This window comes from Pipra filicauda, unplaced genomic scaffold (assembly GCF_003945595.2).
Source record: "Pipra filicauda isolate LSUMZ 115617 unplaced genomic scaffold, ASM394559v2 scaffold33_size4404698_pilon, whole genome shotgun sequence".
NCBI lineage: Eukaryota > Metazoa > Chordata > Aves > Passeriformes > Pipridae > Pipra > Pipra filicauda.
This window is the reverse complement of record NW_024104465.1, coordinates 2,160,566-2,188,201: the sequence shown is the minus strand read 5'-3', so window position 1 is coordinate 2,188,201 and position 27,636 is coordinate 2,160,566. Positions and strand designations below refer to the sequence as shown.

Below are 27,636 nucleotides of genomic sequence, written 5' to 3'. Positions count from 1 at the left end.
ACTCTGATCTGCAAAGCCAAATGCCCACTGCCATACCAGCAGGCAGGAGACAGAGACACAGAAGCCTGTGATGACAAAGACACATCACACGCTGGACAACCAGCCCCCAGCCAGAGATGACCGGCTTCCTATCAGACCTGGTAAGTCTTCCGTGGGGTATTTGCATCTGTGACATTTTTGTGTGCTACTGGTGCTTCAAAGAAAACCAAGTCGATATATCAGTAAAAACAACAAGGCTCCTGCTCACTAAAAGATTCTTGGAAGTGGTTCTGCCCACCGTTTTTAGGTATTACAAATGTTTGCACTTCATGTGCTCTGTCATCCATCTTTGTCAATATATTAATGTTTCTTAAATGTTTTCAGTTATTTGAAAATATTTACTTACCTGCAAACATAATTTGCTTTGCTCACCTGCTGAAAAAAAGAGCTTAGTTAAATATATCACTAATTATTCAGTGCAAGACATGGCAGGCAGAGGTTTTGAAAGGCAGGGAACAGGACTGGATGTCGGCAGCTGTGGCACCTTGACAAGGATGTTTGTGGGAGCTGTATTTCCTTGAGCTGGATGTAGGGAAGTCACAGGAGGATGTATTCCTCACACCGGGACAAGCAGAGGGAACATTCCTACCTGCAAATCCCTTGAACAAATGAGATGTTGCTGGAGAATGAAAGACACATTGCAAGAAGAGCCTGATGTGGCTACAAGCCTAAGAAGATTTTGTTCTACATCTGCAGGTGCAGTACCAGGGGCTCTTTCAAATGATCACTGTCCTGGGGATTGGTGGAACATTCCAAATTGGTTTTCAGATTTCTACCCTGACCTACATGTCTCAGGTAGGCAAAGATGCACATGGCACACTGGTTAATGAGGGCACTACACTGCTGCTTGGGGATGCTCCCCTCTGGCAGTCAGAAAGGGCTTAATCACAGCATTCTCCTCTCATTTCCTAATTGCTACGCTATGCTATCACGAAAAGCAGAACATGTCAAAGTGTTGAAAAGAGAAAAAAAAAAGGAGATCTGCAAGTTGTTATTTATAGAACTGTTCATCAGAAGACACACACTGAGTAGGGTGGCATCTGTCTCCCCTAAAAACCTTCAGCACATTTGCCTGCATCAGTGGCTTCAGTTGATATTTTTATAGCTACCCATCTTCACAGACAAATAACCTGTCAAGCGAGCCATGCTCTAGGAAAATGTCTGCTCCTCTCCACTGATCACATGCAAAACTTCCATTAAAGACACTGAGGTCTAGATGGAAGACATCATTATTTTGTGGGGATCACCTTATGGGAACAGTGTTATTTTCTGGCTTTAGAGCATTAAATTCTGAGTGAAAAAGTACTTAGGAATTGCACTGAAGGTACGCTGTGTAACCTGGCATTCTTGGTAGGCATGTGAGAGAAAACCCATAACTCCTTTGCAGAACTTTGCAGGGGTGTTTACACTACTCTTTAGTACCAATTAATGGCTCAGTTCCTCAGATTTCAAGGATAAAAACCCAAAGATTGACCTCCCTTTAATGAAAAAACCAAACACAGCACACTATTACACTATGTCTGTTAGCTAAAATGCACAATTTTAAAGTCTATATGAAATAGTAACTTTAGCTGAAGCAGCAAAATTACGTTGTAAACATAACAAAATACATGCACTGCTGTCACAGGTGTTGTTCATGAAAATTCTTTTTCTGTCTCAGCATGTAAAGGTTTTCATTAATGAAACTTGGCTGGAGCGATATGGCTACCCCATCCAGCAGGATAACCTCCTGTTCCTATGGTCCATCATCGTGTCCATCTTTGGTATAGGAGGTCTCTTGGGTTCTTCAGGAAGTAGATACCTCGCTGTCAAATATGGCAAGTACGTATGTATGTTCAAAGACAATTTGTCAAGTGAATCTCAGCTCGAGGAAATGACAGCCGAGGTTTTAAATGGGAGACGGAGTTTTAGACTCAGTCATGGCTGTTACACAGCCAGGTTAGCTGTGGGGTCAACTGGTTTTCCTGCTTCCTGCCCTTGTCCTGTGGCATGGACTAATGAGCTGTGCTGCCAGCCTGTCACACCAGGCACAGTTACTCAGATTGGGTTAGTCTCAGCAAAGAGGAAAGGCAGCCTGGCTGAAGACAGAATGGGTTCTTGAAAGTGCTACTCAACATATAGAAGCATTGAGGTCCTTCTAAGTGCTATGACAATGTGTTTCATAATGGATATTCAAGTGCAGAAAAGTTTTAAGACTTTTCTCTGCTACACAGCCCAGAAGTGTTCCCAAACTCCCAGGTCTAACCACGTGCCAAGGTACACCATGAGTCCAGAGTATCCAGTGCCAACGGCATGGAAGGGCTTATTTAATCCTGGACTACATATGTGTCATTTCACAGAACCAGCAAGACAATTTCACCCGAGAATTCCTGCATGGCAGGAGCTTAAGTGCCATTTGCCTTCTGATTTACAAAAAATCTTTTCACTTCCTTACAGAAAGAAATGTCTCTTGTGCAACAACCTGCTCATGATAATGGCAGCATCTATCATGGGCTGCAGTAAAACAGCCCAGTCCTTTGAGATGATTCTGATTGGGCGCTTCATGTGTGGAATAAGTGCAGGTGAGTGATTTCTCCCACAGGTCAGCAGGATCTCACAAGATTTTACATCTTTATTCGAAGTAAAAAATAGCCCTCCACTAAGGGAATAAAATATTAAAGTCAGTGACCTTTTGTCAGAAGATTTTCTATAAGACAAAGCAATAATCACTAATTTCACTTATATCAAATGAAATTCAGCTTTGCCAAGTATATAAATATTCAGAGCTGTCAGGACTGTTTTGATACAATATGAAACAAAGCTTTTTCCCAAAGGAAAAATATGTACAATATTATCTTAATTTTGGTTGGCAGTACTGAAAATTATATGGTTTAAAGCTAGTATTTTGATAAAGGGGAGTCTTCCAAGCCATAAGTTCTTTGGATTAGTTCAAAGATCTGGTAATAATCAGGCAAAATCACTCCTAGCGAGTACCCCACATCCAGCAAAACCTCCTGTGCTGGTGTCAGTATTTCTTGTGTTTTTCCCCTATACAAAACTTGCTTTTCCATTGTTTGGATATTCACAGGGATGCCTATTTTAACTTATTATAAAGTTAACTTAGAAGTTAATGCCTATTTTTCAAATACCTAGGTTTTGTACATTGCTTGTCTGACACACAGTTGTATCAAAGAACTGCAGGTGTAGTTTAAGAATTACTCACCCCCAGAGGTCCTGCTCTGGTCTAGAACCTGTATCATGCCTCATGCAGAGACCTGATTTTTGTTACAGAGACTGCAATTAAAAGAGATTGTTTTCCTATCACAGAAAGCCAAGAGAAGAACATATTGCTTTCAAAACAGATAAAGGGGGCTGTGACCACCATATCAGGAAAAAGCTCTTGTTCCCAGACTAATACGCAGCATGTCTGAGTTATGAAGTACTTCACATACAGCTGGGAACATCAACTCTGCCTGAAATCATAAAAATTATTGCTGACAGCAGAAGAGAAATAATTTTGTCTCCCTCTAAGTCATGTACAAATCAACATTAACTATAGCAATGTATGTGTTAATCTGCCACGGATCTACCATTCAAGCTCTTCAATAGCTTTATGTCAAGAAAGGTTGAGATTATGTGGTTTAACTACAAGCATTTTAAATATTACTACAAGGGGTTTAGCTATTCAGCACTTGCATACTCTGTGTCCTTTAATATATGTTAAGGCTCACGGATTTTGTGATGAAGCTACACTTTAAAGGGAAAACTGTACGTTTGTTAAGATCAGGAAACTGCACTATGCAAAGAGGCTCAAATACTTTGGCAGAAAGAGTTAGAAAAATCTAGTAATGAAAAATTTCATATGTGGGTTGAGGTACGAGAAACAACTCCATGCTTGAGGCAGCTATATTCTGTAATGCTTAATTATTTACATCCAGTTTTATTTCCAGCGGTTATGAATGTCTTCTTTCTTCTCTCCCATAATTCTCTCCTCACCTCAAGGCCTTTGTGTCCCTCTACATCATCAATATGTTGGAGAAATTTCCCCTAAGAAGCTACGTGGATTTGCAAACTCTACTTCCTCTTTCTTTTGGTCACTGGGAAAAGCCGTAGGGCAAATTTTAGGACAAAGGTATAATGTAATGGATTACCCACACAATCCATTTCTGGATCCCTTCTACCTTTTGCTCCTTCCTCTGCTTTTCCATCCATCCCTTTCTCTCCTCAAAACCAATGTAATGAACTCTTATTCTGTACCCATGTTTTATCCCTGCCAGGGAGCTGCTGGGCAGCCAGTCCCTGTGGCCCATGCTGATGGCTTCCTGTGGATTTCCAGCACTGGTTCAGCTGGTCACGCTTCCCTTCTTCCCTGAGTCCCCACCATATCTCCTCATGCAAAAAGAAGACCAGGAAGGCTGCAAAAAAGGTAACTGAAGGCTCCAGGTCCCTGTTCCTCACTTAATTTACAATTGTTTTGTGATTCTTGCTTTCCTCATACAGAAAAAATAAGCAGGACAAAGTTTCTCCCTGTTCATTTCCAGCATGACTCTGTGAATAAGTATATTTTTGTTGTAGTCTCCATATAGAACACAAAACAACTACTCTCTGCAGTTCTATATTACAAAACCTTTTGCATTCAGCTGACATCACCTGTACTGTCAGTCCTTTGATTACCAATAAATGACAAATGAAAATGGCTGTTTGCACTGCAGGGCTCTGCAGGGCACCCCCCAGCTCTGGTTGTTGGCTGTGCACCCTGCTCACACTCCAAGAGAAGGAGGAAGGTACAAAAATGGCCCAAAGGGCAGGGAGAGAGTCACTGTGCACCCCTCTAAGGCCCCTCTGTCACAACAGGTCCCTCTGTGCAGGAGGGGACCAGGACTCTGGGAGACCCTGTAGGACATCTCTGCCTCTCAGCACAGCCCCAGCCCACACATGCAGGGCTGCCAGACACTTGAATCACCTACTCAACAAACTTCTTAGGGAACAAACAGAGACGAATTAACATGGCAGGTCTCACTCTCCTTCTCCTCCACAGCCATAAGGCAGCTTTGGGGTGAAGGCCATCACCAAGCAGAGATTGATGACATCATGAAAGAGAAGGCAACAATGAAAAACACCAAGATCTTGAGTGTCCTGGAACTAGTGAAAGAACCAGCTTTCCGTTGGCAGCTGTACATGATAATTATTCTGACCGCCACAGTTCAGCTATGTGGCATCAATGCAGTTGAGTGTATTTCCCCCTTAAATTCTCAAAACACTTATTGACAACCTTAAGGGAGACATGGTGGCTCACAGGAGCTCCCTCCATTTTCCTCAGGCTTCTCAGGCCACACCTTGCTGTCTGCCAGCCCTTCTACAGGGCAGCAGCAGCCTGCAAAGCTTGGCTGGGCTCTCCATGTGACACCCCTCTGCCCAGCTCCAGTCCCTGCCAGAGTTACCTCCCTCCATAGTCAGACTCACTGAACAGCCACCTCTGAGAGCAGCTATCAGGCTCCAGAACCCACTTTTACAAATGAGCCTCTACTGGCAAAATCTGTGGTGTAGTTTTTATGTGACTGCTGGGCTGCAGCTGCTGTTATTTGCCCCTGGCTCTTGGCACCCTGAGATGTTGGGATGGCTCTCTGCCCACTCTGCCCTCAAAGCTAACAATGAACATGCTCACTGTTCTGCAGCTTCTGCACTTCTCCTGCTCGTCCTCACAGTAGAGCTTTTCTGGGATCCTCTTGACGCCACAGCTTTGCAGTTGCCTGCGTGACCCTTCTGCCTCTAACATCACGATGCAGCAACATCTGTAAAGGAAATACACAGCTGAGTCCAACACAGCTTAAACTGGAATCTTTATCATCTCAGCATGGCTCCAAAAACAAGCAAAGATATTTGAAAAGATGCTTGTTTTACCCCATCATGACTCCATAACCCACCCTCTTCTTCCTTGAGAATACCCTACAATGATATTTTTGGATGGGCTCTGAAGACACCATATACCTGGCTGCTTCTGAAATCACCTAAATCAGAATTCTGCAAACCTAATTACATTATAGTAGCTGCAGGTCCAATTAGCCCAGGATTTTATCTTTTATGAAATAATTAATGAATTAATTAAATTAATTTTTGCCTGCTGATAAAGTAAATAGTACCAAAAAGAGTGCAGACTTCTAGATCACTCCAAAGCTGAGCTGCATGCTCCTTGATTAACAGCTCCTATCTAGGGCAGTGGCACACAGGTATGGATAAGAAATCAGCTCTTTTCTTCTCTTACTGTTTTATGGGGTTTTTTTCCAGATTTATTTTTATACTTCTGAAGTCCTCCAGGCTGCTGGCTTTGATGAAAGAATGGTCTCCTATATGACCCTCTCTATTGGACTCTCTGAACTCGTAGCTGCTGTAGTCTGTGTAAGTCACACTTCTATGGGCATGGGTCACAACGTGCTCTCTGACCCTGATATCAGTGTCATTTCTGCCCTTCAGAGCTCCATCATTGAGCGACTGGGCAGGAAAACGCTCATTAGAGGAGGCTATTGGATCATGGGTTCCCTGCTGGCTTGTATCACCGTGACTCTCTCCCTACAGGTAAGGAAGTTCTCAAGGCAGATTTCTCTGCCTATTCTATTTCTAACTTTTGCTCATGGGCAGGACCACGCTAATGAGAAAGGAAAGTGAGGCTTAGATCAAGCTCCTCTATACTCAGGATTAAACTCCCTCTCAGCCAGTACTCTCTTGTACTCCTGCCTTCCTTTGAGCGTGACCCCATGACCTTAGCAAGGAGCACATAAAACACTGGCAGACTGGCACTGGATGCTTGTTTCATTGGACTCCAAGCACCAAACACTGGTCAGCACAGATCAAAAGACAGTCCAAGGCAAATGGCCCTTTCTATTCACACTGTTTCTAACAGACAACAGAACCCCAGACTTCTTCCATCAGTGAATTTGAAATTTAACTTTGCTGCAGAGGATGCTGGGGAGGCACTGTCTGTTCACAGACAGGAGACCAGTTCACCTCTCTAACAATGACATGTCAGTGTCTTTGCTGTGGCTTCTTCAGGAGCAAATCACCTGGGTTACCAGTACTCATCCAGAGCCACTCTATAGATACACTGTAAAATTAGCCTTGAAGCAAGGTGGCAGCAGACTTCCATTTCTGTTTTATTCATGCAGGGTCTCAAACACAGCAGAGAGAATCTTTTTTCCTAAAGCATCGAGTCTCTTTTCTTCTTGACTAAGATCTAGGAAAGCTCCTTTTCAGTACCAGTTATCGAATCTGTATCTTTACAAAAGTGAAGAAAAATATGATTTGGCCTTCCCATATCTCTAAGGATTGGAGGAAGCACCATGAGGTCAAGAAGAAAGGAGGATAGGATGCAATAGTACTATCTGGACTTCCTTTAACAGAAGCCTTCCAAGCAAACCTGCTTCTCTGCTCATCTAACAAACACCTCACTGCTCCATCCCCAGGAAAAGCACTCACATCTCTGTCAGTTCCCACACACTGAATATTTCCTTCTTGAGGTGACAGTGTTGGAAAAGGAGCATTTCTCTCCTACAGTTATTAACAGTTTTCACCCAGAAATTTGTTATTGGTTTTTTTCCCCCAGGACTGGTATTTCTGGATGCCATACTGCAGCCTGTGCCTCATTATCCTGTTTGCAGTTGTCTTTGCAGTTGGGCCAGGTAAGTGCTCAGTCAAAGGAAATAAAGAGATCGAGTCATGTGAGCTTATTAATATGGCTAGGAAAATACTGCATTATATTGCACAAGTAAATTCATTTAACAAAATCTTGTAGTAATTTAAATATAATGGGGCCAATCGCTGGCCATAAACTTCAGCACCATCAGGTTTGGGTTTTGTTAACAAGGGGAAAGGAATACACTGGAAAAATACAGCAAAAATAGAGCAAAAACAGATGGGTAAAAGATTTTAAAAAATACTGGGAAAAAAAAAAGAGAAAAAGAAAAGCGAGAGTTTCTTTTAATTCAGTGTTGTATAATGTTACATCTTATCCCACATAGACAGCAGTGCAGAAGACCTACTTTGGACTAATTCTTTTCCTAGCAATTATTGTCTGCTACTTTTTAAATTTTATTTTTTAAAGGCTATTAATTTTTAAAATATTTGCCTCCCCATATGTCAGGGTTGAATTATTTTCCTAACTCAAAACTGTTGAAAGCCTGTGACTTCAAAACATAACTGAAATACCCAGGAAGTGAATCTGAGATCACTCATTGGTGATCCAGCAGAATCATGCAGGCAATTCTTGTGAGCAATAATAATTGTCATTTCATTCTGACACAACTTCTTTCATGAGAAAATTTCGGGCTTGCTCAAGTGTAAACTACTTAATTCTTGGACCTCCCCAAAAATCTATTTGAATATTTTACCACTTTAATAAACTGATGTCTGTCTAGTGGTTTATAAGATGCCACCTACATTTTCATTTGTAAAAAAGAGCTACATCCTCAAGTGTTCTGAATGCCAGTCCGTGACAGCAGCATCGATGTGTGACTGTGTAACAGTACCACTCTATCCAAATGTTGAAACCAAACACATCAACAAGCAATAATTCTGATTCTTCTCTCCCTTCAGGTGGTGCCACAGTTTCCACCAGGGCTGAAATCTTCATGCTGTCCTGCAGACCACCTGCCTTTGTGATCGGCGGGGTTCTCAACTGGCTGGGAGTGTTCGTGGTCGGGACAACCTTCCCGTTCATCGTGGTGAGTGGCTTTGCCAGGGAGGCTCCCAAGGGCACCAAATTTCAGTCGGCCACGAGGGTGGGAAGACAAGCAGCAGGACATGACAGTGCCATGTCAGCCTGGAGCGGTCTTGGCACCTGCCCTCCCAAGTCACTTTGGCAACTGAAGGGCCCTGATTTGCCCAAGATACTTATTCAGACTGAAATATTTTTCAAAGGTCAAAACTAAAAGAATTCCTTATCAAATTCAAAGTACTTTGGGACCCAAATACAAAAATTGTGCCAAGAAGGTGACTAAAGAAAAGATATGCTCATCTTGCTCACTTTCTCCCTCTGCTCTTTCCCTGCAGGAAAGACTCAAGCACTTCTGCTTCCTCATCTTTATGGGGGTACTTTTCACTTCAGGGATGTTTGTCCACCTGTTCCTTCCAGAAACAAAAGGGAAATCAATCATAGAAATCACAGAAGAATTCAATAAGCTAAACTTTAAAAATAAGCATGTTCCAACAGCTCCAAATCATGTCACAGAGGATTACACCTTCTGCACCAGGCTTTGACCGGACATAGGGGGGAATCAGGCTTTCTTAAAAAGAAGGAAAAAAAAAAGACATTTGTCATTTTCTGACTAGTAAGTCGATCCAAATGGATTGTCAGCTTTCCTATTGGTCATTTACAAGGTTCCCATTTTGTCAAACCAGCTCCTTTCTCAAGCACTCCACTCTGGGCAGCTCTGAAAAGGGATGAGGGCTGATATTACAGCATAGACTCATGTGAATCATGAGCATTTTGGCTTAACTTGCTGATGTGCAAATCTTAACAGAGCAACTAATACACACTGAAACTACATGTAGAATTTATAAACACTCTGCTGACCACAGAGAAAGGAAAGACCTGTAATTCCCTCTCTCTCTATGATTTCTGAGTATGTTTTTACAGCCCTGAAATGAGAACAGTGAAGTTCTTGGCTTGCTGTCTCTGGCTAGGGTTCAATCCATAACAGATTAAAGAAAAAATTTAGTGGAATAGGAGATAAATTCTTTGTTTCTCTAGACTGAACTGCATAACCAAACCTTGCCAGGTTCCCATGCACAGTGCCATATTGTCCTTGTGTAGTATCTAGTTTGACAGACTTTGACCATTCAGCACCAATAGAATTAAAGGACTGAAGGGTGGAATCCAGGCCCCATAAACCCAAGCACCTACGGTCATTTTAGATACTCTGTGCTGTCCTGTCCATCATTTTTGTCATCTCCAGTCTGCAGCTCCTCTTCCAGGAGCAGAGTTCCCACAGATCCCTCGTGGGCTGTGAATCCCACAGCAACTGAGCTGCTACTTTCCTTGTGTGACTTTTGGCTACATGGACCAAATTTAGCCCAGAAGAACCACCTCAGCATGGAACTGATTTCACCAGAAAACTTTTTTTGAAATATACAGATTCATGGGATTTTTATTTTCTTTTGAAAGTGCCTAATATTCTGCATGTTTCTGTCTATTAATGAGAGGCTCACATGGTCCTAGTAGCAAAGCAATACTATCAGGAGGAACATGAACAAAGCTAAGGCTTACAGTGGAGCACTCTATGTAATTTGAAGTTCAAACTCTAGACTTGCACAGTAAAATAAATGGATTTACCTCTGCTCCTGCTTTGACTGTCATATTTACTTCAGCTCAAATAGGGTTATTCAAAATGAGAATTCAATTTTTCATCTTAACTGCTGCTTATTTTTAATCGCAAATGTTAAACATAAAAACATAATGAAAATGGCAGATTGCCTTGTAATAAAACTTCTGGCCTCCACTAATACTTTTTTCTTCACATCATGACCTCCTTCAGGAACAGCTGACTAGAAAAAGATATTGGCGTGCACACTCTTCCATGATTGGGGATTTTCATTATTACTGTCTTTATTATTGAGGGACACTTAAGACTACTGACTAAAATATAACTACATAACTATAACTATATATCTACAAAACGTGGAGTGTCCTTAGAGTCAGAAAACTCAGTAATTTTGTAGTGTTCCATATACACATGATATGATCAAAAACTACCAGTCTTTTGGAGAAAGCTACCAATATAGAAAGGGAAGCTCAACTTTTTGCAAAACAGATTCTCTTTTCCCAATCAGTCACTCCGGAAACATCCTTCATTCCATTCCAACAATTCCTGAAGCCTTTGGAAATGAGAGCAGATTGGCTCACTAGTGAGCCCCTTCTCTGATCCCAGTTATTCATTAGGTGTGATTGGGAAAGCCTTTCCCATAAGATCCTCAGCAGGAAGCGAGTGGGTGCCCTCTGGAACATTAATGTGACAACGAAGCGGAACAGCTCTTTGGAGCACAGGTCAACCTTAGCCTGGGCTCAGGGGAGCAAGAGCTGTATTGTGGGGACAGTCTGGTCAAGGGATGAAACAGCAAAAATGTCTGGTTCAAATATACATGTGAGGTGACAGGGACAAAGAGGATAGTCATCCAGAAGCTTCAGGAACATGTACTACATTTTCTTCCAGACATACCAGCTGATGGGTAAGATATGTCTCAAATACTAACTGAGGCACATATAAACACTTGAAAACTGGATCAGTGAACTGCTGTCAGATGGACACAAAAAACATGGATCTGGTCTTGCTGGCCTGTATGAAGGAAGGTTTAGCACAGCTTTGCATATGTGTGTCTTTAAAATTGCAAGATCAATGACTAAATGGCCTGATGTTGTGAGATTTACTGTCCTGAGCACAAATATCACCAAAGGATATCTCTAAGATACCTGCCAATTACTTTGTTAGCACTAATAAAGAAACTGCACATCTACTAAGCACAGTGTAAGCAATAACAGCACAGAAGCAGTACAGTCACTAATCACCATAAATGCAAAAGACATTACACATTATGGGAGTCATGAGAGGAAGACTCTTAACCTACTCAAAGTAGGAATCCTAAATTAATGTCCAAGAGCAAAGAGTGTAAGTTACAACATGTGTAAATACTTGTAGAAGAGGGTGATGTACAACATAAGAAAATATGTTCAATAGACTGCATTTGAGAAGGAATGTCCCATGCCAAAAGCTACGTGTTATTGCCTGCTTGTGGCTTGCCCCAATATCATCTGAGCAAGACAGATACCAGCAGCCAACATGGCATTTCTTCCCTCTATCAGATGCACACCATGTTATTTCAACTTTGTATAACTTTACAGAAAAGGAAATTAATTCTTAGCATCAAAGGGACAGTCTTGTTTGTGCTCTAACAACAGATTATCTGCCGGAGAACCTCAACTGGAAACAAATCCCCCATGAACTCTCAGCACACATCAAAAGCAAAGTCAAGACCACGACGAGGCTGTGCAGTGATGGGAGAAGAGGTCAGGTGCTGCCACACGCTACATTTCAGCCATTAGCTGGAGAATCTGTGAATATGCTTTGCATGTGATGTATTTTCCAGTAAACATGACTGCTTGCATCCAATAAGCCCTCTATGATTTCTTCCTCCTCTTCTTTAACTGAAGTGTAAATGGCAAGTGATAACTAAGCCATTTACCAACTCAATAAATACAAACCCCTCCTAATTGCGAAATAAATGAAGTTAAAGCCTTCGAATTTTCTCTCAGAAAAACAGAGACATCAATGCAGCTGTGGAGGTTACAAAACAGTTCCAAAACAACCTTTTTTTCATCACAGGCACAGAAATAAGCATACTGACTAATGGAAATGCCAGACAAAAATGTGCATAATGAATTTTTTTCTCTACTAGCAAAGGAAAACCAGCTACTATTAAATACTGAGCTCACCAAGCTCACTGTGCCACTGTGGAATCACTAAGTTTGCACCACATTTCAAAATCATGGAGCAGTTCAGTTCCTTTCAGTAATGATTAAGTTACGATGTGCTCCAGTTACTGTCACATGAAGACAGGATAGATCTTTCCTGTTATATGTCAAAGTCCTATAGTTCATTGTCCAAGCCCCACCTAAGATTCCCAACAGATCATTTTGTCTCTACGTTTCGCAGTTTGTACTGAAAACTGAGCAAAGTCATGATTATGGTAATCCTGTTTAAAATTGTTGTCTCGGCTCTCTATCTCCCCAGCACAAGACAGTGCTGATGAAGTGAACAGGTTCCCTGCAAGGGAGACCAACTTGGTTATTGGGACATAACCATTGGTTGAAATATTTAATCCAACAATCCTAAACTTTGTACGACCGCTGAAATGGGTGTAATCAACTCAAAAGCCTCTGAAGTAAAATTTAACTTCAGTGACATGGGACCAGTTCCCTGATCCTGCTGTTGTATAAGGTGAGCACTTGGCTCCTTTGGCAGGTCCCTGCCAGGGAGCACCAGGCTCTCCCATCGAGATGGCTGCCTTCTTCTCCAGCCTGGTGAGTATCTGGTCACTTCTTCTCAGGGCTATGGCATAGAAAAGACAAAGCTGACAAAATGCAGAAGATTCAGATTCTTTAAGGATTTTAAGTCCCTTTGGTACAGAGACTGTCTTTCCTCTCTGTGTTTAAACATCACCAAGAACAATGGGGCCATGAAGATCGTGCTGCATGGTCTTTTCTATGAAACAACGTGAAATGAAATGAATGAATGAAATGAATGAAATGAAATAAAATAAAAATAAAAACAGCTCTGGCAGCTCCACCATTGACAATGCTACTTTACTTTTGTCTTCTGAATTACTGAAACAATAGTAATTGTTAACCACTCTGATTACTTTCCAAAATAATGAATATTTTAACCTTGCTGCGAAAGGCTGAGAAACCATGACATAAGGTTTAAAATAAATTACTTTCTTCATTTCATCAAGAGACAATCAATATAATCCACTGAGAGTTTCCACAGTCTTACACGGGGAAGACTTGCAAGCAGAGTGATGGATTATCACCTTTACAGTGCCAGGTAGTTTGCTATGGCACTGTGGATGATGAGAGTGTTTCAGGAGTAGATTAGAGGGATTTTGAAAAATGCTTATATTCAAGAGGATTTGAAGTAGACAAAGAGGAAGGACCAGTGTGGATTTGGCCCTGCACAGATCCAGACTAATGAGAAGCTGATGGAGCATTTTATGTTTGCTTTGCAGGTTCAGTTCCGGGGACTATATCAAATGATCTTAGTGCTGGGAATTGGTGGTAGCTTCCCATATGGATTCCACATTTCTGTAATCAACTATCCTTCTGTGGTAAGGAGCCATCTCCCTGAGGCTGATAACACAAATGGAGAGCCTGAGCTCTCCGTTCTCCCATAAATCTCAAATTTACTGACCATTCACAGTCTGTGCCTTTTCTTTGGCTAACAGTAACATCACATGTGCAGAGAACTTTTTCTCCTTTGAAGAACAGGACAGCATTTTCTGTTTTAAATAAGTTTTTACCACATAGTATACAAGTCCCCATAGAAAGATAACAAATGTGCTCTTAGCATGCTTGCCAGGAAGCTTCCTGAGTGATATAAACTTGTAGATTTTGCAGTGTGATCTCGGTGAACTTGTTTTACTAAGAAAGACTCAAAATAAATCTAATATTAGAACCACAGGCTCGATCTGAAATACAACATCCAAATAATATGAAGGGATCTTATACCCCTCATCCGGTCAAATCTCATTCTATTTTTCAGCACATCAGGAAGTTTATTAACGAAACGTGGATAGAGCGACACGGCTCCCCCCTCCATCCCGAGACAATCATGCTGCTGTGGTCCTTCATCGTGTCTGTTTATGGGATAGGAGGGCTCCTGGGGTCCCTCTTCTGTACCTACGTGACTACAAAATACAGGAAGTAAGTGCTTCTTGTAACAGCTCCACAGTCAGAAAGTGCAGGGAAATACCAAGGTGAACAAATGAAGCTCTTTTTGGTTGAAGCAGCCTGGTCAGACACAACGGGTTGGGTTTCCCAGCACATCCACCTCTTCCAAGTAGCAAACAGCCTTCTGCCTTGTTTATCTGCCCTCCCCAGGGAATTGTACTCTGTAAAGGCTGCAGTCATCATCACATCACCAGATCAGTGCCTCTGGGAGTAGTGGCATAGGGTCACATTCTCTTTAATGTCCCCTATGGCTCTCATAAAGGTCTCCCAAGCTTTACAAACCCCAATGAAAGAGCTGTGTGTCTTGTGTTGTAACACATTATATGCAGTTACTCAAACACCTGGAAGATATCCTTAAGTGACAAAGAAGAACTAGATTTCCGTTTAAATACACTCATTTTGGGGTACAGACATTATATTAAATATTCAGATCCAGCCTGATGAAAATATGAACAAAAGAGAAAAAAGAAATTGCCTGTAAGTACACTGTAAAGATACAACCAGCACCAAAACAAATGTCCAAGAGACATCTCTGTTCTTGGGAATCCATTTTACTGAAAGTCAGTTCCCAAGCTATCTTTCCCACTAGATGGAGGAAGGATCCCTCACCAGTGTGGTCTGTTCTCAGTGCCTTGTGTGTAACACCACTGATTTCGTTTGCAGAGCAATTGGCAAATATATCTACTTGGTGTGACCACTTAAAGATCTGCTCCACAACACACTGATCCAGAGGCCCCTCATATGGGTCTCATCAAACCATCTTAGCCTGCCTGCAATTGTGTTCTTTCCTATCAGGTAAGTGCCCCCAAGAGATTTCTTGTGGGACACTGCCTCATCCCACACACACAGGGTCTCCCAAGACTGGAAACAAGATCATGCACTTCTCCCATGGGTCATTTAACCCATGATAACCTAATTGCTGAATCCCGGACTAAACACAAGGGTCTCTGTGAATCCTTAATGTGTGCAAGGGGACTCCTGTCTAACAAGCATCACAGCAAAACATCTGAGTGCAAAAGACTTTGAAACTTGGATTTGAGCCTGAAGCATCAGGGCTGTGAACACAGCAGGCCACAATTCATACAGAGGCACTTTTGAAATGATATACGCCTCTAAAAACTCTCTCTGTCATCTCAGATCACACCCATTTAGCCAAGAGTATCTTTAATATGAGCCGTTCTAGAATGGGACCTATGGATTCAGACTGTTTCTGGGAGACAACCTGGCATTTTAAGAGGAGTTATAGCCGTTTAAAAATCTTGGTGATAAAATGGGCCAGCTGTTCGATCTCTTCCCCGTTTGTACTGTGGAAATGCTGACAAAGCGTTCCAACTCTTTAAATTCTGAGCTCAAAAATATCAATTAATTCAAATCTAAAGGATCCTAAAATTTCAAAGAATCGTTTTGACTATCCAAAGTCAAAATTATTTCATCCATTCCTCAAAATAGTAGGAATGGTTCTACCATGCTTCCTGTCAAAGCAAGAGTAGTTCAAAAGAGTACAAAAGGTTCACATTTCACACTAAATTCTCAAGGCCTTTTGAGATTTTTTGTTTGGGTTTTGTTTTGTTTTGTTTTTTTTCAGAAAAAAGTGCCAAATATTCACCAACCTGATCATGCTGGCAGCTGCACTTTTCATGGCCTTCAGTAAAACAGCCAAATCCTTTGAGATGATTCTGGTCGGGCGCCTTCTCTACGGCATTGGTTCAGGTATGTGCTTGTGCCAGTGGGGACTGCAAGAGTCCCTGCTGTTCTGGGATTGTCTCTGCAGCCATTCTTGGAGAATGATTTTTAAAGCAATTATACCAGGCACTTAATGAAAGTGAAAGACATCACCCCTTTTGCAAGAGATTGTAATCTAAATATCAGAGTGAATGGAAACTGTAAGAGAGGACGGAGTCAAAAAGTTAAGCTTTTCTAAATATTTTAACAGTCATTTATCCTCCTCTGTGTTCAAGGTTTTTCTATGAATATACATCCTCAGTATGTAGGAGAGATTTCACCCAAGAAGCTGCGTGGATTTGCCAACTCCACCGTTTCTGTTTTTCTGACCCTGGGAAAACTCACAGGACAGGTCATTGGACTACGGTAAATTCTCCAATCTTTTGATCAGGTTACACTAAAAGTAGAAATCTTTCTACAACCTTACCCTTCCACCTAGTCAGTGACTGAGAAACATTCCCATCCTCCCTAGGAGGACCGTCACATCCACATCCACCTTAGTTTTAAGGCAGACATTTAATTTTGAATAAAGAAGGCAGAAAATTAATTACTCATAATATGATTTCTTCTTATTTCCACACCTTTTCTTCTGGGGGACTTCCCCTTCAAAATTTACTGTACTTACATAAAAAGTCTTAGTTTTGGTCCTGTGACTAAACAGTGGGCAAATGAGTCTCATCAGCTCTCTAGACATTATACTGGGTCCCAATGATATTTAGAAAGTTTTTCAAAATATCAAATAATTCCTTTAAAATAAAATTGCCAGGAATAAAAATAGCAAAATTTGTGAAATTTGCCAAATTATGAATTCAGGGTTTTGCTCCACTGCACTCTTGAATGGGATCTGAGCAACCTTCATCACTCAGAAAAACTTCCTGAACAGTCATTCCATTATTTCAGCATTTTTGTTTCACATACACTTTCCAGGGAGATTTTAGGAAGCGAAGCTTTGTGGCCATGGTTGTTAGCATCTAGTGGACTTTCAGCATTGGTTCAACTGGTTACCCTCCCATTTTTCCCCGATTCACCATCCTACCTCCTGATACAGAAGGGTAATGAGGAAGCCTGCAGGAAAGGTAGAGTGTCTGCTTTCCTCACTTACTTCACTTCCTTTGCTGTGTTAGGGTGACAGCCCGTGCAGAAGACAAGCAGGGCAGAGCTGTGCAGCACAGTGCAGTGCCACAGAGCAGAGGCAGTTTCACACACAACAGATGAGGTCCCTATGACAATATGTCTGTATTAACCTGAGCCTCACTCAGTCTCATTAAGACAAGATACACAGTTATGTATCAGCACGTCTAGCATTTCCCACTTCGCTGGGCACTGCTTTGCTTCTTTAAAGGAAATGGTTTAGGCAGCTCTTTTTTCAAATTCAATAAACTGTACTTAAGTGTTGACTTTGTTTACAATCAGGTCAACTCCACGTTAGAAAGCTACACTGTACTGACAACCAGTGAGTCAAAATTCTTCTGAGTGCCCACTGCCCCAGCCCCAACCACACAGCAGAAGCAGCACCACCATCTCACACACGGACAGGCAGACTAAAGGGTTTAATGTAACCACTGCTGATGGAGCTGCAGAGGTAGAACAATCCACCTCCCTCTTTCTCTCCAACAGCCATCAGGAAGCTCTGGGGGGAAGGAGACCACCAAGCAGAAATAGATGACATTATGAAGGAGAAGGGTGCAATGGGGAGCACGAAAACCTTGCGTGTCCTCGAAGTGATCAAAGAGCGATCTTTGCGCTGGCAGCTTTACTTCATGATGACTGTTATGACCACCCTGCAGCTCTGTGGAATCAATGCAGTTGAGTGCCCTCTTTATCCCCAGCACAAGGGACAACACTAGGCAGCATAACAAACCCCTCTAAGTCAGTGTTATTATGCCAGCTTAGAACTGCACCTCAATGCAATGCTTTTTTCACAGGTGCATTTCCTCTCTGCATTTTTCAGATATACTTCTACTCTTTTGAAGTGTTCCACACAGCCAAGTTTGAAGAATACCTTATCCCATATGCATCCCTGGGAATTGGGTTGTGTGAATGCTTATCCTCTATACTGTGTGTAAGTCTTTTCAGACTTGAGTTTGAAGGAAAAATTTAATGTGGTCAACAATTGTACTTTTCCTTTCCTATGACTGGGCTCGGGGGAGATTTGCATAACCTAAGACACATCTTCCTGGTTCTGCAAAACCACATGCAGGATAAAAGGCAGTTCTTGTTCCAGATTACTTGCATGAGTGTATGTCTTTAGACTAAATTTTATTCTGTAAAATAATTTTCTGATGTTCTGGATTAGGTGTGGGTATGCACGTGTGCACAATTCGACATATGCCAGCAGGCAAGAAAGGGAACTGTTTAAAACCAGCCTAAGGTTGACTAATAAACACAGCTTTGTTAATCATAAATTAGTTTGAAAAAGTTAATCTAATCCACTAGGAATTAAGAGACTTAAATGACATTGATTTATGGATATTAGTCATATAAGTCTTCTGCAAAGAATACATGGAGAGGGGAGGAATTATTTAATTTGAGAACTAGGATTTATGACTTGTGTTTTCTGCTTTTCAGAGCACCCTTATAGACAGGTTTGGGAGGAAGGTGCTGCTTTGGAGAGGATACACACTGATGTGTTCTGTGCTAGCACTGCTTACCATGACCCTGTCCCTGCAGGTAAGGAGGCAGCAGCCTTCTGGCCCCTTACTCAGCACCAGCCCACCTTTCCAGTCTTACCTCACGGGATATGTACAAAAACCTGAGCCAGTGGCAGAAAATACAGAGCTCTGCCATTCTGTCACGTGTCTAACTGTTTGATATCACCCATTTCTCACCCTCAGCATCGTTTTTTCTGGATGCATTACTTCAGCATTATCCTGATCTTCCTATTCGTTGTCTTCTATGGAAGTGGACCATGTGAGTACAGCAATGGCTGTGTTGGGAGGAAATTTTGTACCAGCAACACAATTGGCAAAGGAAGAACAGACCAGTGCCATGGTGAAAAAGTTCTGGAAATCAAGGAAGGAAGGACAGACATGTACAAGTGGGAAACAGGGAAAGGATATAGACACCTTGGATTTTATTGCTGATCACAAGACCTAAATAATTTAAAACACAGTATCATCTCCAGAGGGTTTGAGAACGAAATTTCAGAATGATTTTTAAAATACTCAGCTAAAAACAGGAATCTAAGCATTGCAATGTATGTCACAGTACTCATCTTGCCTACATGTTATAGCAATAATTTTCATTAACCTAGCAAGCTAAGCTTATGCCTACCAAAATGCTTCAGGTGGAACTGACTCCAGGAGCCAAAAGGGGAGCTGGTTTTATAAATCATTGCACCACTAATGGCTACCAGTGCAATGTGGAACTGCACAGACCCACTGGTACCAGAAAAACAATTCCAGTACACATGAGAGAAACCTAAATTAACAGCTGCAGCCCCTTTCTGGAATCAAGGTCTTTCACCCTCATAGCAGTGGCCACCTACCAACAGGCCACCTATTCTACCTGTCAGTGATCTGCCACTGCCATTGGGAGCAACCTCAGCAGGAGCAAGGAAACGAACATGCCTGGTTTGTGTTTGGCTTTTCTTTTTCAGCTGGAGCCTCTGTAGCTGTCATGGTTGAAATCTTCAGCCAGTCATACAGACCATCAGCCTTTCTGATTGTTGGCTGTATCAACTGGATGGGACTGTTCGTACTTGGGATGATTTTTCCACTGCTTGTTGTAAGTGACTCTAAGTGGATCCCTCCTTCCAGGAGGATCCATTTCTGAATGCTGACAGGGAGCAAAATAACAGCAACAAATTGCAATGACATGCAAAGCTTAGAGCTCTGTCCAAATACCAAACCTGTTCAGGAACTCTCCAAGCCTGTCAGAGGAGCAGCAACAGGACTCAGGTCAAACATGGCCAGTGGAAACTTCTGGTTTGATACCTGTCTTGGATTGTGTGCTGAGTACACTTTTGAATTTTAATTTCAAAGTCATGGGCTTGCACTAAAAGGCAGGGAAACAGAAATGAGATTCTTATTTTCCTTACAGTGTCTCATTTCTGCTTGCAGGATAACCTTGGACCCTTCTGCTTCCTCATCTTTTTGGCAATTCTTGCTTTATCAGCAATTTTCATTTACCTGTATCTTCCTGAGACCAAGGGAAAGTCAATCATGGAAATAAAAGCAGAGTTCAACAAACTAAACTTTGGGAAAAAAGAAACCTCCTTCACTGAAAATAACTTTCCTAAGGAACAGTTGGCTTGCACGAAGCTCTGAGTGTTCAGAGGAGAAATTTGCATCTCTTGGAAAAGACAGGAAAGAATGTTGCAATAGAACTAAAAAGGAAACATTAAAACCAGACTGCAAGATCTTCTGTCTCATTTATTTTTTCTTTTCCCTTTTCCTTTTCTTTTTTTTTTTTTTTTTTTTTTTTTAATAGCTATGAAACTCATCATGCCAGAGTTCTATTTCTGGATGATATCTAAATGTTTTCGCTGGAAATTTCCCCACTCAGTTTCAAGACATGAAGGGTTTTTTCACATTAAAAACCCTTTTATGGTAGTACATCTTAAGAATTTTTAAAACATTCTGTTAACAGTCCACAGGGCCCAAAGAAGAACATACACAGAGGCTCTGCTCACAGTCCTGGACCCACAGCCCTGGGCCTCAGTTGGTGTCCCCTGTTCCCAGGGTCCTGCCCAGTGCCACAGATACCTGAGCAGTCTCTTATTGGCCTTTCCTAGAGGAGACCTCACTAGCAGGAAGTACCTCATAACCAGGAACCTGCTGGAAAACAGCTCAGAGAAGAGTGTCAGAAATATGAAAGACTAAGTAAAATAATTTAAGAGGACAAACCGAGAGAAAGAAGGATTAAGAAGGTTAAATGTCATGAGGATGGGGAAACACAGAAGTCTGAAGTACTTGGCTAGCAGGCAGACAGAGGAAAAGCTAGATATGGCATTTAGGGTGACCTGAGCAGACATGGACTAAAAACTTAGCACAGCAAATGAGGAAAAAAGGTTCCAGCGTGACAACACAAACAAATATTGAAAGTGAAATTGTACTGTGCAACAAACCTTCTGGAGATGTAATGGAAAGCTCAGTGGAGAACATCCCAGTAACTCTAGGCAGGGAGAAGGACCTACCAAACTGACATATTATTGTATGCAAAAGAAGAAAAATGGCTGCTATAAAGTAAAGGACACTCCCAAGAGCATCTCCGGTGTCTAAGGAACTAATTTCCAACCTGGTACATCAGCTTCTGGGAATTACATCAGATGTTTTCAGAGAAGAAAGAGTTTGTTTTGGAAATGTTTTTCTTGTTATGTAAGCAAGCTGCAAGTAAGGAGTGATTATTGTACCCAGCAGTAAAAATAGGCTGTGAATTTCATTGGAAATAGCCTAAGTTTTTCCAAGTGACCACTAACAAGTATATTTGTGACAAGATTTGTGACTAAAAGCTTTGGGTCATGCCACCTGCTTTCCACTAACCACTGAAGAAAAAAATAATCAGTATTAAAAACTACAGTTCTTCTTCTTACAGATTCAGGTGTCACTTGAGTTTGTTTTTAATGCACTGACTTAGGAAACGTGCTCTGAAAAGGCCCTTCGTAGAAACAGATTTTACTTCTGGTGTTTTTTGAGGGTCTTCATTATTTTCAGAATGCTTTGCATATAGGAGACACAATCCACTGACATGGGCTGTAGGTGAACACTGACACATAGTAATTCATCTCCCGACTTTTTATTTACTGACTTTTTTACAGCAAGGGAGCTACAGTGAAGGAACTGACTTAAACCCAACATACACCACACAACCATAGAATCACAGAATGGCTTGGGCTGGAAGGGACCTTAAAGATCATCCAGTTCCAACCCCTCAGCCATGGGCAGGGATGTCACCCACTAGATTGAGTTGGTCAGGGCCCAGGCCTGACCTTGAACAAAATCAGCTTAAGCATGTTCTTACAGAGGCTTTCACCATTTAAAAAGTATTGGCTTAAATTACATTGTTAGAGTACAAACATTTAGTCCGAGCTACGGAAAGCTCTTCCTCTTTTCCAAAGCCTGGAGAACCAAGTGAGTAGAAAAGGCCTTACCTCAGAAACTATTGGGCATAAAGACACTCATCACCTTTAACATGGAGAGATTAACAAACCATTTATTTTACTCCCATCAGCATTTTCAACCTGCTCTCCTCACACATCTCACTGCAAACCCCCCCTGCCCACTGCCATATGATCCCTCTAAATCACTTCTCTCATGTAAGGCTCAACTAGGCAGCAATGAACACTGATCCCAGCTCTGCCACATACTCCACTCTGGATAAAAGCCTCTCATGTCAGAATGCCTGTGGATTTCCTATCTCTCAAGAGTTATGACTGCTATGGGACTATTTGCACAACAAAGGAGCAAGTTGAAAACAAGCCTTCTCCAAGCGTGTAGAAACCAGTGCTCACCACAGTGGAAAATCAAGATCCTGATTTTAAGGCATTTTTGTCATGACTTAGTCATGGTTCAGGAAAGGTCTGCACAACATGTGCTACTGGGGTTTTTCTGTTATGGTCTATTCCACAGAAAGAGTTCCAGACCTCACAACTGAGTCATCCATCTCTTTTTTTTTTTTTTTTTAATAATTATAAGACTTGCATAAAGAGGTACATTATAACTCTGTAACACTCATTTTTTCACTGCTTTCACAGTCAGGCTGTATCCAAATATGAAGTGTCATCTTGGATGCTTTGGTTTCCAGAGTGCAAAAGCCGGGGTTCCCTCCCAGGACAGTCCATTGGCAGTCTGTGTGAGCAGCCTGCAGATGGCACATGCAGCCTTGTCTCTCTCGAGGCACTCCCACCCCTCCCGGGGCACCTGTGGAAAGTACCACTGACTATTTAAAGGCTCCTGAGGTGCTCACCAGCACAGTGGGGGGAGCCAGCTTGCAGGTGAGTTAGAAACAAAGCTGTGAAAGAAAACCTGCTTGTGATCCAAAGATGCCTAAATTCATTGTTAACACAAATATAAGCAAGGATAAGATTCCAGAATCTTTTACAGGGGAGCTGACCCAACAGTTATCAAAAGCATTGGACAAACCAGCACAGGTAAGTCCAGATGCTCAAATGTTTTCCTTCTTTAGTCAGTTGTGCCTATGCAACGAGCCACTTCTCAGTGATAGCCTTGATAAACTAATATGCCTAATGACTCACCAGTATTTGCAGTCCTCTCTCTGTGAAAATATCAAATACTTGTTTGCTGTAACTTGAGGTCTCAAAGCACTGAAGTATCTAAACAAGCTTTGTGTTGGATAATATTCACTATAGGTCTCTGTGTAGGTGAAGACACGGGATGTGTGTGGGTGTGTGTGCACAGGTATCTCTGTGAATACCTCTCAAGAACCTGGCTGATTGAAAGCAAAAGTCACCCTCAGCTTCCTCACTGAGACCTGCTGAATATGTGCTTGTTATCTGCCACCAAATTGCCTGTAGCCTGGTGGTTACAGTTGAATTAAAACATGAGTCATTCAGCTTGCTTGGACATCTAGCAAAAAACTAGTATTCTTATGTAAAACTGATGTGTTCTCTCAATCTTAAAAAAAAGCCAATGTTTTTTATCAGTCTAGCAAACAAGTACTTGCTGATGGGGGCATGGGGGTGTGTCAGCTGGTGGTTCTTGCGTAACAGCTCCTGAATATAAAGCTAGAGGCCAGGGCTGGGATGCAGCTGGAACAGGTTTGTGCAGCTGTGTGGAAAGGATACGTAACGGGACTTAGAAATATACAGGGAATAACAAAGAGATTTTTCTGAAGAGGACATACAAGCTTTTCGTGACAAAGGAGGCAATAGGAAAGGGAGAGTCTCTTAGTTATAACACAGAAAGAAGGAAAGGATTAGGCTGGGCTGGAATGCAGAGCTTTCCTCTCACAGGAAACTGTACCACTTGAAAAACATACTGATTTTTAATCAAATAGGTTTTTTTCCTACTGGATGAACTGTTTCAAATATTTTCAAACTGCTCTAAGAAGAAAATAATGCCCATTAATGCTTTAGCTTGATTTTATTATTTTTTTTAAATAATAATAACCTGCTTCCAGGGTAGATGTTAAAGACATACATGTACCTACATTTGGCATAAAGTTGAGACTGCACAGTGTCCAGGCAGGGGAGAACAAGGCCAAGCAAGCGGTACCTCAGTATGATCTCCTTGGCTTATCCTGGACTGCTGTGGTCTGATGCACCTTGCACCCAAACAAGCTGTAAATGATGGCCAAGACTAATTACCCAGACAACTCCTGGTACTCAGGCTGGCTTGTTTTACCAAGAGGGTTAATTGCTGCTGAGTTCCAACGATGCGCTGCTAATAAACGTGGGTAAGAACAGGACAGAAGTTAGATGGATGCCAAAGGAATTGATCCCCAGATTCCCCAGTGTGTGGATCTGACACTGTGTATTAGCAGCAGGGAAAATCGCAGGCTGGTCATTAATATTAACATAGATACTTTCTTCTATTTTTCCTGATATCAAGAACAAAAGTAGGATTAGGCTGTATTTTGTTTAATGAGGGGGATGTTGATTTAGACCTCTGCTGTGTCAGTTCACATTTACCTCAGCAGGGAAGACTGCAGCAGGAGCCAGTGAGGTGCAAAATCTCTCTGGAACGCAGTGCGGCAGCAATGCAACTGCACCCCCCCATCCCTGACCTTCCCACAGGGCAGGGAGGGCCTGGTGGCTTGGAAGAGGTTCTGGAGATGTTGCAGGTCACTGAGCTCCTGGAACACCTGGACTAGGAACCAAGACTCCCAAGCCTAAATAGTATGGTGTCTTTGTAGCCTGACACAGCAGTGACTGTCTTGGAGTAGAATGCAAATCTAGACAGTAAGACGTCAACACGTGAAAAGCATGCACCTATTTTCACTGCAGTTCAGGTACATAAATACCTTCCTGGATTTTCGAAACTTTTCTTAATATGGCAAAGGAAAATAATATTCCTTTTCTTCTTCCAACAGTATCTAGCAATACAGATCTCTCCTGATCAGATGATGTCCTTCGGTGGCTCCACAGACCCTTGTGCTATATGCTTTCTCTACAGCATTGGCAAGATAGGGGAGCAGGAGAACAAGGTCTACTCCAAATTGCTTTGTGATCTGCTGAACAAAGAGCTGAAAATACCATCTGAGAGGTGAGTCCACACAGCAACTTGTCTGACATGACTTTCCATAGATTGTGAAAACTATTCATCCCAGACTTTTCCTCTGGTGTTCTTTGTTAATGTGCTATTTGAAGAGATTAAATGCCGAGTCAACTGGAACAACTCTCCAACTAAAAAGAAGAAAGGAGCAATTGCATGAGCCACAATGCTGATGTCCAGAAACTGTAAAATTTCTTAGTTAAAATTATGTGGGTTCAGGCACTGCATATGCCCACAGATCTCATGTGCAAAAGCCCAGGTATAGACACAATAACTTTGTTATTATAATGATAACTTGAGTGACATGTACCAGCACTTCCCTACTACCTGTGGGGTACATGTGGAAGTCAACTGCAAGAGCTTCCACTTGCATAAAAGCCTTTCTAGTCCTTTTCCTGAAGGTGTGCCAGTCTGCTCCAGAAATAACTGCAAATAAAACACCGTATCCTGAGAGCTCCTTAAAACAAGAAGTAGAAAATCACTGAGAACTCCAGAATGCACAAAAGGCATTAAAAGGAGCAGGGAGAAGAGAGTGCAAGGCCTGAGAAGTGTAAAACCCTGTGGGATAGTCTACAGCATGGTTGTGTGTCCTGTTGCAGGAGCACCCTGAAGCACTCTGCTCTCAGCACCTAACGGTGTCTGTCTTCCCTTTCAGAATCTACGTCAGCTTCTTCAACATCAGCCCTGGCAACGTAGGCTGGAACAACAACACCTTTGCTTGAGGTGCCCTTAAGTGGTAAAAGTTTATTCCTGACCCCTCAGCCTGATTTAAGTACTGCAGTTCATCATGTACCTGACAAATGCAAAAGGCAATGGCACCATAGTTGCTGCTACCCACTGCTGTTTAACATCTTGTCTGCTGCTTAAATAAAAATCCAGCAGAAACCTGATGACTGAGACCATCTTGTTACTCTGGAAAGACCTGTGTCTGAGATGGAAAGTGCCTTCTCAAAAGAGTTGTAACAGAAGCTTTTCTTTTAAAAGCAGTTTGATCATGGATGATGATGATGAACACTCCATTTGGATATGTCTTTGCTCTGTTCATGCTCAAGAGCCTGGCCAAATTTAAAGGAACTATCTTGATCTGATCTCAAGACACATTTAAGTCAATAGATGTGACTATAAATGTGGCATATGAACCTTCCTTCAAAAGGAGGAAAGAAATGATTGCCCCCTATTTAAAAGGGATGGATTGCAGTCTGGGTCCTCCTTAGCTCTAACACTACGTGGACACCTAGCTGATTAGCAGAAAAGCCTGTGCTGTGAGTCTCCCAGGGCTCAGCATAGGCAGAAGGAGTGAGTGGAAAAAACCACTGTTCCCTGTTCTGCCCTCCCCTTTTCATCCATTGAACAATCTGTAGTGACAGCAAAGATTAGAGCACGGCTCAGAATGAGGCAGAGGCACAGCAAGCCATTCCCAGAGGCTGAAGTGGTGAATTAATTATGAAAGGAATATAAATATTTATTATTCAAGCCCTTGGTCAGATAAGATCGTTTGCTTCCAAACTAAAATAAAAGATTGAGTAGAGATAAATTTCCTGAAAATCTCAGTTAGGTGTATTGTGACCTTTTTCTGGAAGAGCAAACCCTATCACACCCCTGTTCTGAGCTCTGTTGTGAACACCCCATTTTGTTCCTATCACAGCTTTGCTTTGCAGACATGGGTTTTAAATACAAGCCTGCACCTCAACTTGCAAAAATGCTTTGCTGGGATAACAAATGAAAGCTGCTTTGGTGAATCAAAGTAGCACAGCCAGTAAAACAATGTGTTATTTGGCGTCTAAATACAGTATATCTTATTAAATATTGTTCATGCCACTTTAAGCCATGTGGAGCTGCCCCTTGAGGAAGGAAGACATGACATGAGGTATGTATTCTTTTGGCAGAATGGCCCCTAAACGCAGCAGGACCTTCCACAGGGGGGCAGTTTCCTTCTCCAGAAATCAATCTGCCTTTTTCATAGAGCCACTCACTCAAAGAATGCTGCCTCTGCTGCTCCTGGAGCCACAGCACCAGCATTCTCTGATGTTCTCCTGGCTCCTCCTCCGTGGTCCAGATGCCCTGTGCTCAGGTTTTGGCTGTGGTGCAGTTGGGTGTGTCCAGCTGCAACCCATGGATGCCCCAGCCCTCTGCAGTCAGTCTCCAGGAAAGGCTTCAGCCTGCCCCACATATCTGCTGAGGCCTCTCTATGGTGGATGCTTTCAGAGTTCTACTTGGAGCATCCAAACCCCA

At 42.1% G+C, this 27,636-nt stretch overlaps 3 protein-coding genes across 3 annotated transcripts; all 3 read left to right on the top strand.

The window, feature by feature from the left end:
- Nucleotides 1-56: 56 nt before the first annotated feature.
- Nucleotides 57-10,347, top strand: LOC113984296 (solute carrier family 2, facilitated glucose transporter member 11-like). The gene is made up of 12 exons (XM_027714213.2): nucleotides 57-140; nucleotides 736-834; nucleotides 1,700-1,860; nucleotides 2,476-2,600; nucleotides 4,021-4,150; nucleotides 4,296-4,444; nucleotides 5,057-5,244; nucleotides 6,304-6,414; nucleotides 6,490-6,591; nucleotides 7,616-7,691; nucleotides 8,605-8,732; nucleotides 9,061-10,347. Exons 1-12 carry the CDS (start codon nucleotides 117-119, stop codon nucleotides 9,265-9,267), a joined length of 1,500 nt encoding a protein of 499 aa, XP_027570014.1. The 5' UTR covers nucleotides 57-116; the 3' UTR covers nucleotides 9,268-10,347.
- Nucleotides 10,348-13,761: 3,414 nt separating this feature from the next.
- Nucleotides 13,762-20,591, top strand: LOC113984295 (solute carrier family 2, facilitated glucose transporter member 11-like). Its single transcript, XM_027714211.2, has 11 exons — nucleotides 13,762-13,887; nucleotides 14,322-14,482; nucleotides 16,095-16,219; nucleotides 16,468-16,597; nucleotides 17,159-17,307; nucleotides 17,849-18,036; nucleotides 18,183-18,293; nucleotides 18,800-18,901; nucleotides 19,066-19,141; nucleotides 19,830-19,957; nucleotides 20,293-20,591. The coding sequence occupies exons 1-11, from the start codon at nucleotides 13,762-13,764 to the stop codon at nucleotides 20,497-20,499; spliced, it is 1,503 nt and encodes a 500-aa protein (XP_027570012.1). The 3' UTR covers nucleotides 20,500-20,591.
- A 2,594-nt stretch (nucleotides 20,592-23,185) lies between these two features.
- LOC113984382 (macrophage migration inhibitory factor-like) lies at nucleotides 23,186-26,132 on the top strand. The gene is made up of 3 exons (XM_027714383.2): nucleotides 23,186-23,321; nucleotides 25,223-25,395; nucleotides 26,060-26,132. Exons 1-3 carry the CDS (start codon nucleotides 23,214-23,216, stop codon nucleotides 26,124-26,126), a joined length of 348 nt encoding a protein of 115 aa, XP_027570184.1. The 5' UTR covers nucleotides 23,186-23,213; the 3' UTR covers nucleotides 26,127-26,132.
- Nucleotides 26,133-27,636: the final 1,504 nt, after the last annotated feature.

Coding starts and splice junctions, on each gene's coding strand:
- LOC113984296 (XM_027714213.2), top strand. CDS start 117: ATGACCGGCTTCCTATCAGACCTG. Junction 835..1,699: donor CCCTGACCTACATGTCTCAG/GTAGGCAAAGAT, acceptor TTTCTGTCTCAG/CATGTAAAGGTTTTCATTAA. Junction 2,601..4,020: donor CATGTGTGGAATAAGTGCAG/GTGAGTGATTTC, acceptor CCTCACCTCAAG/GCCTTTGTGTCCCTCTACAT.
- LOC113984295 (XM_027714211.2), top strand. CDS start 13,762: ATGGAGCATTTTATGTTTGCTTTGCAGGTTCAGTTCCGGGGACTATAT. Junction 16,220..16,467: donor TCTCTACGGCATTGGTTCAG/GTATGTGCTTGT, acceptor TCTGTGTTCAAG/GTTTTTCTATGAATATACAT. Junction 18,037..18,182: donor AGCTCTGTGGAATCAATGCA/GTTGAGTGCCCT, acceptor TGCATTTTTCAG/ATATACTTCTACTCTTTTGA.
- LOC113984382 (XM_027714383.2), top strand. CDS start 23,214: ATGCCTAAATTCATTGTTAACACAAATATAAGCAAGGATAAGATTCCA. Junction 23,322..25,222: donor CATTGGACAAACCAGCACAG/GTAAGTCCAGAT, acceptor TTCTTCCAACAG/TATCTAGCAATACAGATCTC. Junction 25,396..26,059: donor CTGAAAATACCATCTGAGAG/GTGAGTCCACAC, acceptor CTTCCCTTTCAG/AATCTACGTCAGCTTCTTCA.